General features: G+C 41.8%; 1 protein-coding gene across 1 annotated transcript in view; it reads right to left on the reverse strand.

The window, feature by feature from the left end:
- Positions 1 to 3,767: 3,767 nt before the first annotated feature.
- The window catches only part of BCAS2 (BCAS2 pre-mRNA processing factor), a 78,190-nt gene continuing 69,424 nt past the window's right edge, over positions 3,768 to 12,533 (reverse strand). The window contains exon 7 of the mRNA XM_069238732.1: positions 3,768 to 4,228. Within this exon, the coding sequence (XP_069094833.1) occupies positions 4,102 to 4,228 (127 nt within the window). The 3' untranslated portion in view covers positions 3,768 to 4,101. The remainder of the gene's footprint in view (positions 4,229 to 12,533) is intronic.

The following is a 12,533-nucleotide window of genomic DNA, read 5'->3' on the forward strand; positions in this document are numbered from 1 at the left end:
ACTGCGTTACTTAATTAACTGTGGAATTGACGCTTTAGTTTCCCTAAGTATATGTAGTCGATAGGAGGCAGATTTTATTTTTGTGATGTGATAATTCAGAATGAGATTCTGCTTAAGATGAAGCGTATGGGACAAGGGGACAGTAAATATGAAGTGGATGCAGGGTATCAAACCATTTCGGCACTGGATGTTTAAAGCAATTAGAAAATAGGACAATACATGTAATTTAGGTTGTTAGCTTATAGGGAGTGAAGGTACAGTTGGATATCATTGGCGTAGGTGGATACATTTGACTTATAGTAGACAAAGGTTCCATGTGCACATTAAATAGGTAGGGTGAGGATGCAACTTTGTGAAAGGCCAAGTATTACTGGAAGTTTAGCTGATTCAAAAGAATCCAATTGTACGCCTTGAGATCTTAAGGAGAGAAATAACTGACATCATTTTAAAACTGTTCCTCTTATTCCAATTCAGTCAAACACAACTGAAAGCTACCCCTCCATACCCTTACCGAGGCTGTACTCGTAGGTATGAGGTACCTCCGATCTAGGGACCAGAGTCGTCGCCGAAGCTGGCATAGGCATTGAGTGCACCACTCCAGCTCGGTGTTTGGAGTCGGCGATGAGTATTGGATTGATGCCGCCTGCGGGCCCAGGCGAGGTCGGCAGTGTTGACGTCGGACCATCATCAGGGAAGGTAGCAAGGGTATGACAGGCGCTGGTCCGGATAGGGAAGCGGATCCTTGGTTGCCCCTCGGAGTCGAGGCTGCTGGCACGGAACCCGAAAGGGCCCTTCCAATACTGCATGGCCCAAAGTCTTTCATACAGGACTGGACTGTCCAAAGATGAGGTGACCCATGACCCATGATGAGCCGACCCAGAAACAGGCTCTGGGGACAGAGGCCTGGAGCAGGGACACTCCTTCTGCATTGTTTCATCTGACCGACAGGCTGAAGTCAAAGAACACTTGTGCTTCAACTTCTTCTTACCCGAATGCCTCAAGGATCTGGAGTGGGACGAGAAGTGGTGATGGCTCCGCAAGCAGTCTCTGGACCTCCCTCTCCATGAGACCGGGAGCGATGCGAAACCGGACCGCAAGCAGCTTTAGGGACCGCTCCCTAAAAGGCCTTCAGGTTCAGGGGCCAGGAGACAGAGCACAACTTTGGGTTGTCGTCGCGCTCCAAGCACCACAACGTCACCAACATCATGCGGTTCCATAGCTTAAAGCCAGACTTATGAGATCACATCTCGATGCGCCAGAAGTACAAAAACCTTCAACAAAAAGTGGAAAGGACAGTCAAAAGGTGACTGTAAGGGTAGTTCTCTCCGGAACTGTGAATATGCTGGAATTGAAAGAAAAGAACTGACGTTGGCACGCTGGGCAGGCGCCTATATATGACCCGTGAAATCATATCCAGTGACCACAATGCGAACAATGGACACGGAGTCGACCGATGCCACCTAACGGCGTGCGCAAGGGTACTGTCGAAGAAAAATCTTCGATTCCAGACTGACGCCTGAGGTAAACTCTAAAGTAAGGAACCTGCAACTAGACATCTCTATCAGATAAATATGCAGTAGCCCAAAGGAACTTCATTGCAAAGACACAATACGGTACTGGTAGTGAGGCTGGGGTAGCTAAGTGACAAACTAAAAACATTTCGCCACATTCCCCGCTTTAAGTGAGATATTGCAACACATACTACTTAACTAAACAAACCATCAATGCCGACTGCCAACTACCCATGAATCGACAAGTAAACTCAGATGCCTCCTCCTGCTTCTACATTCTCCTTATGCTTCACTGAATTTTCAAATGGATCCCTATCAACACCAGAAAGATAGTCATGCACGCCCTGGTCGACTATGGCAACATTCTCTATTCCGCAGAGTCCTCCCAGCTACTTAAAAGTTACTGCAGTCAGACTCATCCTCAACCTCCCCAAGTGCTCAGCTCAAGCATCACCCCACACATCAGGAACCTCCACTGGCTCCCAGTCCAGAAGAGATGGCAATTCAAAATGCTCAAGCTTGCATACAAGGCTCCCACAACCTAGGGCTGTCCTACATCAACCATCGTCTGAGCTTCTACGTCCCAGCAAGTCAACTGCGCTCTGCCTCCCTAAACCTCGCACACACCCTCTACATCCATCGCAGCCTCAGCAGAGGCCACTCCTCTTACACAGTAGCCAAGTCCTGGAACAGCCTGCCCCTCCACCTCTGAACGGCTCCCTCCCCGGCGGATTTCAGAACAAGACTCAAGACATGGCTTTTCAACAAAGACACAGCACCCTGAGGGCCCAGATACCCTTAGGAGTGATAGTGGTGCGCTTTACAAATGCTATGATTGACTGATCAACAGTGACTCAAATATACATTACAACAAAGAACCTGTCCCTATGATGTACAAACTACTGCCCCACTGAAACTATGAATCTCAGCATCTCAACGTCCATCCAACTTCCGGTTTCTTACCTTAACTCCATGCATGCACACACACCCATGTGCTTGCCATGTAGAAAACTCATGAAACATTACAGTCATTGCATGTGGGTCTTGGATATTTACATGCCTAACCATTATCACATTTAATAATGTCACAGTCCCTTTTTCTGGGTGACACATAGATAAACATGGTGAAGCAGAAGGGTTCTATCGACAAGACATACAACATTTATAGACTTGTTTCAGGACATTTAAGAGTTTTCCTATGGGTGGACATGGGGAGGGGCAAAAAAAATATCTTACTCATGTGAGAACATTTTCAATACATTTAAAGTGTAGTCAATAATACCGTTGTAAATCGACAAGACATATTTGTTAAACAATTAAACATGAATTGTAGGATAGGGAGGGTTGAGCAACTGACCACACATTTGTACACTTTGTATAGACTGTCAAATCAAGTTATGAGATTATGCTTATGTTAAATAAGAAGTCAGTTGCTGCAATACGAATACATTTCAAAGTGATACTACAGTTTTGTCTACTACATTCATTTGTTGACAGACTTTTTAGGAAAATGCTATAAAGCGAGCAGCCCTTCCTTGGCCACAAGGGTCGTGTTGGACTACTGACTTTACTCTTCCTGATCAATAGCTGGGGACAAGCACTGGCAGCCTTATCATTATAGGATGGGTTATGCTTGGAAGAAGAGGTAACTTCATATAATTGCTAGAATACACAGGCCACATGATTTATTATTAGTGATGAGTATGTGGAGTCGTTTTGGGGATTTTTTTGTTTAGCCCCTTATTCAACTTCTCATCAAGTACACCCCTGGCATTCAAGTCTTTCGTTTCTTGACCCAGTGCCAGAATCCAAGAAAGATGAAGGTTAGAGGAGACCTGATCTTTGTACTAAATCTGTAGTGTGATAGACATGGGAAGCTAGCAAGCTCTAATGAACAGAAAAACGCACTAAACAAATTCCATAGTAAGGACAAGCACTCGCAATGTCAACTCAATTTAACAAGCAACACATAAAAAATCTTACCCAAACATTGACAGTGGTTATCAAAAAAAGCTTTCAATTTCAGTTTTTTTTTTTTTTTTTTTTTGTTTACTTTTAGGACACTCATGTGGAATTTGGTTCAAGACACATATGATGCTAAAAGCATTGAACTTTTCTGGTGATAAAAAATAGTTAGTTTCAAAACATTTTTTGACACCAGTGCATTGCTGAAGTAGGGCTGGCAAATAAAAAGCAGGTACATTGAGAAAATTGAGCAATAACAACATCTATTTTTAGTATGTTTGTACGCCAAGATAAAACACTGGAGATTTTATTATGATCACTGAAAGTAGACATAGTTTAAATTAATAATCCATTACCATATGCACACTGTGAAATTAAAAACATAAGTCTGGTCTTTCCCAGTAGACTGACGTTTGGAGGGTTGTTTAGCCATACTGGAATTTCCAGAGGAGGAAAAACTTCTACTGCAGACTTTAACTTGGTGCTTTTCAATGCAGCCAACTATTCAGTCAGAAGCATGTCACGCTCAAGATGCTACACCATACTGTGAATGTCTTCTCAATGCTCTCCTAAGTTGTAGTTGTCAGCCATTGAAACAGTGAAGACTATATCAGAGATTTATGAGTTAATTCTCCTGCTTAATGTTTTCTTTGTTCTCATCTCCTTGCTGCTGTTTTATATGATGGATGTCAATTTCCAGTTGAACAATTGCTCTTTCGATCTCATAGTTCTTGCTAACAAGGGACACCCATCTAAAAGAAAAAGAGCAATTGGTTATTTGCACATAATGGTGACACCACATGTGGAACTCCCTACACTCTCAAGTAAACAAAGCTGCAAAGATCTAGAATACATGGAACAAATTATAGAAGCTAAGTGATTGCATTCCATAACCTCACCATTACATCACCAGGGCAGAACTGTTAGACAGGGCTGCATAGCTATCCCATTGAGATTTATCATTCAAGCAATGCAATGAAGAAAGAAGTGCTGTCTGGTCTCCAATCTTAAAGCAGCGGGGAACGTGCGGTTTGTGAAGACTAATTATTGCAGTTTAAATAGCTTATGTTTGCCTATGCCAATAGTGTAAGCAAATTAATGTAAAAGTATGCCTCCAAGTCTCAGCCGTCGGGACCCTCAAAACCTTCTCCTACAAATTTGACAGGCTTCCCTCATCATCAAGACTCTGAAGGGGGAAGCTCTTACACCCATTAACCACACTGTCAATGCGTTAGTAACCCAGAGCACATTCCCGGACAGCGCCAAACCCTGACAGATCAATCCTTCCCTGCTAAACAGAAGTCAACACTACAGCCAGCTGACTTTGTTTTATCCTTTAATCTCCCACCCTCTTTACTGAAACATCGTTGAGAAGAAAGTTGCTCCGCAGCAACAAGAGCATATCAGCAAGAGTACCCTTCTTCAGGGCTATCAATCAGGGTTCACACCATGCTGCAGTATGGAAACAGATATGCTCCAAGTAGTCGACACACACTTTTTTCTTAGTAAAAAATAAAATTAAAATTAAAATAAACACCCTTGTGTTGTGGTCCTACTCAAACTTCTCTACAGCCTTCTTCAGCAAAACCCATTTAGCACTACTCCATTCCTTCAAAACTTGCATGGGGTTCACTGACACAATCATACAGGAATACAGCGTTCTCACGTTTGAAATAAAATCTTCAATTCTAAAGCCCTCCACAATCCTGAGCACATATCCCCACTCAAAGTGATCAAATGCTTTTTTTGCATCTAAAGAAATAGCTATGAAATTGTTAAATTCATCCTGAAGTACCATAACAAGTGCATAAATGTGCTTATATTATCTCTGGAAATCTGTCTTGGGAGGAGTGGATGATAACTGAACTGACAGTCCGTAACTGGCATAGTCAAGGTGGTCTCTGCCTGCTTTTGGTATTAATAAGGTCAATGATTTCCCAAATCTTTCATGCTAGGAGCCCAAAGATTCAGCTTGTTTGGAGATTGTGAATAAGTGGTTTAAAAAAGCAGTGTTAGTTTGTTGTGTAGAATATGAGTGGGAAGTAGTCTTTCTTCTGCAATTTCCTAGAGGAAAACATGGTGCCTGCAGGAATCGCATCGTAAGAAATGTCAGTGTCTAAGCTGGTCCTCGCAGAGTGAGAGTCTTGGATGGCAAGTTTCATAGGGATCTGTCTCATTGGAACCCCTTTTCTGCAAGTCTTGCGCCTGAATGATAATAAGTGTATTAGTTCCTATATAATGATTCAAAGAGTAATGTGATATCGACTGGATAGGACAGTAATTGTCCCACAATGTTGTAAATTGCTGAAATAGAAAATTGAGATTCTCAACTTACTTGTCAATATTCAGCCTGCTTTGAGAAGTAGGAGCGAAGCTCATGCTTTTTTTCTAGCTCTCTCAAAGGGAAGTCATTAGGGCATTTATTATATTCACTAGTCAGAATCTCAACTTTCCATAAGAGTGAAATTAGTTGTTAGCTGGGAAAGCCTTATTACGAACAATACTGACAAAGGATTTTGCCACATTCTGTCCACAGTGTACACAAGACGTGGGTCTACTCTTATCTAGTGGGTAGAAGTCTCCATGGGTCCTGTAGCTAGCAGTCTCCCAGTAAATCTCAGAAGACAACTCCATCCGAGTTACTGAACTTTTTCGATGTCTAAGGTTTGCACAGTAGAGAATTCAGAGCTGGGCTGCACTCCCCCTCAACTAGTAAGGAGTTTTTTCTGAATTCTGTGAATAATCCTTAAACTATGGAGAAAATTGCAATTTTACGCTACTGTTCACATACATCGAACCCACAATCAGGTCTCAGCCATGGTATGGATCTTAGCAAAGTCATATCTGCAATTGCAATCAGTCCAGGTTTTAAGGATATTCAGTGGCAGCAATTTTTTTTAATAGTCTTGCTCCTCCCCCTTTCTTTGAGCTGGATGAGTTGGCAAAAGAGGTTTGCTGATCATCAGTAGCCAGGGTTCACTACTGTGCTCATCGGTTTCTGCGTTCGAAAGGTGTTTCTATAACAGATTAGCAAAGTCTTCCCATCTGGAAGCAAGATAATTGAATATTTTCTTTTGTTTGATAAAGTGATATAATCAGTTAACACCGAGAGAGGTCCTGATTAGTGGTCTCTGTATATGGCTGGCATGAAGTCAGTCAAACAACAAGAATCTTAAGTCAATAAAGGTACGGGTAAGATTGGTGGCTGAGTGATATTCAGAAAAAAGTGTTCAGTTTGCATATATTGTCTCTAGGCCACAATTAGAGGAAATAACTGAAGATGCAGCAAAGCAGGATGCGTGGTGTGATACTGGAGTATTCGATAGGGCAAGTTTAACTTTATCTTTTTGGTTGTGGTGCTAACCTGGTAGAGTAATGATAGTAGAAGTAGGAATAGGGTGCTACTGAAGACAAATAAGGGTTTATCAAAGTTTGTCAGGCCCGATACTCTCTCTAGTCCTGGGGCACCTCTCTGTTCACAGCCACAACAAAGGATTAAAACGGTTGTTGGTGGAGTGTTATGGTGTTCGAGTCATGAAAGGGACAGGTATCGACCATGTATCTCTTCTAAAATTGGTATAGGGTGACCATGAAAGTCAAGATCGGGATGCAGTAACCTACAGCTTTTCACCTCTGTGATAGAGAATACACATTATTGTTATGCATGGCGAAAAGTACTTGTTGGATGCCCACAGACAATTATAAAGGAAGCAGCACTAAGATTAAGAAATCAGTCCTGTGAAGGAAATGCAATGAAAATATCATCTTTTGTTGCAGTACTGGCACAAGACTGGCCTGCTAGATCATGAGGACCATGTACATCTTAAAATAGATCATCTGATAATTCTAACAATATATTTTCTACTGAAAATCTGTAAAGACAAACACAAGTCACCTGGTAGGCTCATTGTGAGTTCCCGTGAATAATTAATGAAAAACACATTGAGATATCTTGAATTTTGTGTGTGAATACATTACCACGTTACCATCGTTTATGAAAGATATCAATGACTTCCTAGGAAAAATTAACATAATTTGCTAAAAGAAATCATATATTATAACAATGGGTGTGGTTTCCTTTTACAAACTGATTAGACATAACCTTGGATTGGATGCACGCATGCATGTTCATTTTGAGATCTAGATTAATTAATTACAACACACACAAATGATCATGCCCATGCTAAAATTCTGTCTAAAAGATAATGTCTTCCTGTGTAATAAGGAATACTCTGCTCCAATATATGCAAATTTATTTGTGGGATAGTGGGAGAAGGAAGTCACCAGGCAGACAAATAAGATGGCTACATGGAATGAGTAGTACTACTGGTACGCTTTTATGATAACATTTGTAATCTGGGATGTTGAGAAATCACATTAAAGATGTACCTTGGTGAGGTAACTGGGAATGAATTTAATATCCAACTCACCTCAGTCTGGACCAAAATGAAAACTGACTTTTTGGATGTTACACTGTATGTTGAAAGCAATGTTTCAAAAACAAAAATATATTGGTAAAAGACAGAAAGTAGTTTCCTAATACATGCTATCAATTGTCAGCCAAAGGCACTATGTGCTCTTAGTAACTATAGCTAGTTATTAAGAACACACAGATTATTCTCAACGGATGTGGACTTTATAAAAGTATCATATTTGAGGATTATGAAATTTCTGAATAGAGGTTAACTTAAGAAAGTACTGCAAGAAGCATTTAATCAAGCGTGTAATAAGAAAAGACATGCACAACTATAGACGCTGCTTTGCTGGGGGACTCTGTATCCCAGAAACCTCACCAGACTGGGGAGGCGGGGAGCCCGGCACCCGAGCGCTTGAAAGCGCACAAGGGCTCCCCACAACGCGGGAAAGACGCTGATTTGTTGGGGGACTCTGTCCCCCAGAAACCTCGCCGGACCAAGGGGGCGGAGCCAGGCACCAGAGAGCTTAAAAACGCACAAGAACTCCCCGCAATGCGTGACGTGCCTAGACAAAGCCCGGGCCAAGTGCGGGCCCGTCCTTTGCCAGTCAGTGACCGGAAGAGGCCGGGCCACCCCTCTGAGAACTGGTATAGCAGGGGAACGGGAGGTAAGCCGAATTGGTGGAGACGGACTCTAGGCCCCAGGCTGAAACGAGCGGTGCGGAGGAGGAGCCAGGTATTGGCAGACATCGGCCCTTCCATTAACGGTCTCCTTATTTCCGCAGCGCCCGGGTGAAGCCCAGGCTAAGACCGGTCCAAGACCGGCCTCCCCTCTCCCCCTCTTTTTTAGGGGGGATATTTGCCTTGCTATATGTAGAATGCTTAGCCCATTCAACAATTACTTGCAATTTATCATCTGTCATAGGAGCCATAGAGTCCGAACTAGAGCAAGTAGAGAAAAGAATTGGGGCCGTTCACTCAGAGACCACCCCTGGAGCCTACCGTTTATATAAAGCCCATGCAAGGGGATCAGATATCCCTGAAGGCCCACAATTCTGATATTTTACAGTCTGGAATTTGTGCTTCTCCCGTGCAAGTCTCAAGTGAACTTAAGGAACTAAATATAGATTGTTCCCTGGTGGTTTCTCCTGAAAAAGAGAAAAGAGGGAGGAAGGGTTAAAAACACAAAGCGAGTTTCAGGGATTAAGAGGAAAAGTTATATACATTTGGGAAAATCTGCTAGCCCCCGATACGACAATTGAATGCATAGAGAAGGGAGCTCTTTCGAATGATCCTACTTATATAATTGACTCTATAACTAACCCATTCTTCAACTGTATGTCGTATGTTCTGGTTCTAGCAAATGTACCCCCCCTTGGACGCCTGCTATAATGAAGACCCCCAAGCCTTAATAAGGAAGTCTGCCCATTGGCCGAGGACTAAATCTAGATGTCAAGGAGACTTAAATAATGAGATTCTCATGGCACGTAGAGTGAAATGGGTCGGCCATTTAAAGAAAGTATATGAGGGTGATTGTGCTGTAACTAATTTTGCTAACCCCTGCCTAGTCAAGCGCCGACTGGCTGACCTGGACTATTGTGCCAGGACCAAAGAAGGGATTCAGACTTACCCATTAAGTCACTTTTATGACCCAAACATTTCACTTGCTTGTCCTACAGTAGCTCAGTGTGAACGTAATACAGGGTCGGTTATGGCACAAGCCCGGACAAATGTTACCATCACCAATCGTTGCCAGGACGTCAACCCCTTAGATGAGAATGACTGACTTACAGATATGGACAGGCTTTCGAGGGACGACCTGGAGGGGGCAATGGAAGAACATGGGTATGATATACCCTCGTCAAAGAAAGGACCTGTACTTCCCCTAATGTTTTGGTAGCTACTATCACAAGGGAAGAATTGGTCACAGGGTTAGGCTTCAAACCTTTAACATTAATCAGTTGGAATATTGTGGAGCTTCGGTGTAAAATAAAAATAATCCAGATTGGTTGAAAATTATATCTACATATGATATAATGTGTCTGCAGGAGACTTGATCAAGGGACCCTTTTCTACTGGATGGTTATTTATCTTTACATCAACCAGCAATAACCTCCATAGCGGGAATGGCAAGAGGGAGTCTTATGGTTCTGGTCTCATTACAACCCCCAAAAATTGAGGCAATTTCAATCTGGTCTTCATCCTATTTTATGATCGTCCTCTTGTTGATCGAGGGGAGTAAGGGCTTTTTATTAATACATTTTTACAATAATATTCCACGTGGTCTCCTGAAGGGAAGCCTTGAGGAAATAGATTTTCTTGACTCATTTGATAAGCTCCAGGATAATGATCTAATCATGATATGGGTAGGAGATTTTAATACGCCCTTATGCCATCAGGAAGCTTCACATGTGTGCAGTACCTCCATTGAGGGCAGAGAGATGATAACTCATTTTACTCATACAAACCAAAGTGAAGTCCTAAATTCTTTTATTTACAAGTTTGATCTTGTATATGCAAGGGAGAAAGCCCCGGCAAATATCTAAAAAATCCCTACATTTACAGGGAATTTTAAAGGGAGTATTATTGACTTTATTCTTATTAGTTTTTCAGATTTTCATTTAATTTTTTATTTTAAGATAAGACCACATTGTGCTAGTGATCACAAGCCCCTATGTATTAATCTAGCCTTCAACACCAAACCGGCCACAATGAATAGGGAACGGAGAGGAAAATCCGTATTTAATAAAAACTTCGGTTTACGTATGAAATGGGAAAGGGTAGATCCAAAGATATTTAACTGGAAAATTATTGAACAAAAACAAGTTGCCTGTTGCAACAACCAACTCATGACCTCTTAGTACAGAATTTGAACATTTAAGCTACGCTATCTCTGAGGCATTGGTGAGTGACAGGATTTCTCGGAGTCTAGAGGTTCATCGTTGGTTTAATTCCGCGTGTACAGCTACTCATAAAAATTTTAAAGAAGCTCTTACGTCTATTCCCTTTACCCTTGATCTAGTTAAATTGGCAAGGGAACAGTATAAGGCAACATTGGAAGAGAGGAAAACAGAAATTAGAATTAAAGCTTGGGAAGAGCTTTTGGTAGCCACTGAATTGAAGGATACATAAACATTTTGGAGGGTGGTAAATCACCCATATTTCTTTGAACTTGACACCAAAAATGACGATTGCCTGATCTCAGAAGCCATTTGGGTGAATCACTTTACGAGGGCTTTTCAGCCTGGAAGTAATTTACAACTGGAGGGGGATGACAGTATTAACCAGAAGCCCGTAGAATCTAACTCGAACATAATAGATACATCTTTTGAGTATCATGAGGTCATTACAGCAATTAACCGTTCAAGATCAGGAAAGGCACCAGATCCGGTGGGGGTTCCTGGCGATCTTTTTAAACCTATGCCAAATCTCTGGGGTCCTCTCGTTACAAACATTCTAAGAAGTGTAGTAAAGAGCCATATTCCTTCCTCATGGAAATTGGCCATAATTATCCCTATTTTTAAAAAGGGTAATAGACAAGATCCAACCTGCTATAGGCCAATTTCCCTTATAGACTCTACTGATTTTGGGAAGTATGAGCCTGTCACGGCTGGAGGATGGGTGATGGAGGCAAAGATTCTCTCCCCAATTCAATATGGTTTTAGACCTGGCTTAGGTACAGTAGAACAAGCACAAACTTGCACCTAAATCTTAGCAAATATGTAACTGTAAGAATCAATTCAAATGGCTTTTATTGATCTCTCAAGTGCCTTAGATCTGGTAAACAGAGAAATCGTTGGCAAATCATGGAATCCTTGGGGATCGATCTGAACTTGCTGGAGTTAATAAAGCATTTACATACTGACCTAATGGTCATAGTGCAGTATGTCCTGCATGGTGGGAGGACCCCCCCCTTTTCCACCACGGCAAGGAGTAAGGCAGGGCTGTATCCTAGCACCATTCTTATTCTTGTTATATATTAATGGGCTTTATGGCTCCCTAGTAAAAAATGGGAACGATTTTCCTAGGATGTGACAGAGACAGCTCCCAGTTCTATTTTACGCTGATGATGCGGTTTTAATTGCGCACACAGCCAATGGTCTTCAAGGTTTGTTGGACCTTTTTCTAACTTTTATGCACGACCTTGATTTGAAAGTAAATTTCACAAAGACGTACATTATGACCTGTGGCCCTCAAAATACAAGGTCTAAATGATTTACCATGGGAGGAAATACTATTAACAAAGTGTGAGACTTTTGTTATTTAGGTTTGCATGTAAGTTTCTCTGTGTCATGGAATTCCCATTTTAAAATCAAGGCTCAACAAATGGTGAGAAATATAGAAGCAATATTTTGTTTCGCTCTCAAATTAGGCCATAGACCAGTACACCAGATCATTATGCTTTATAATTCTAAATGTGTATCAGCAGCCATATATGGAGCGGGTCTGTGGGGTTATGCTAAAGTAGACTTTCTTCCATGTGTTTGGAACAAGTTTGCTCATAGATTATTGCTCGTACCCAAGAACGTAGCAGATATCATCTGCCATGAGGAATTGGGTTTACGGCATATAGAGGACTTGATCGCTGTTGCCCCACTTTTGCTGTGGCTTAGATCATGGAGTAACCCTGTGGCTAGTTTGGT

This window comes from Pleurodeles waltl, chromosome 6 (assembly GCF_031143425.1).
Source record: "Pleurodeles waltl isolate 20211129_DDA chromosome 6, aPleWal1.hap1.20221129, whole genome shotgun sequence".
Taxonomy (NCBI): Eukaryota; Metazoa; Chordata; class Amphibia; order Caudata; family Salamandridae; genus Pleurodeles; species Pleurodeles waltl.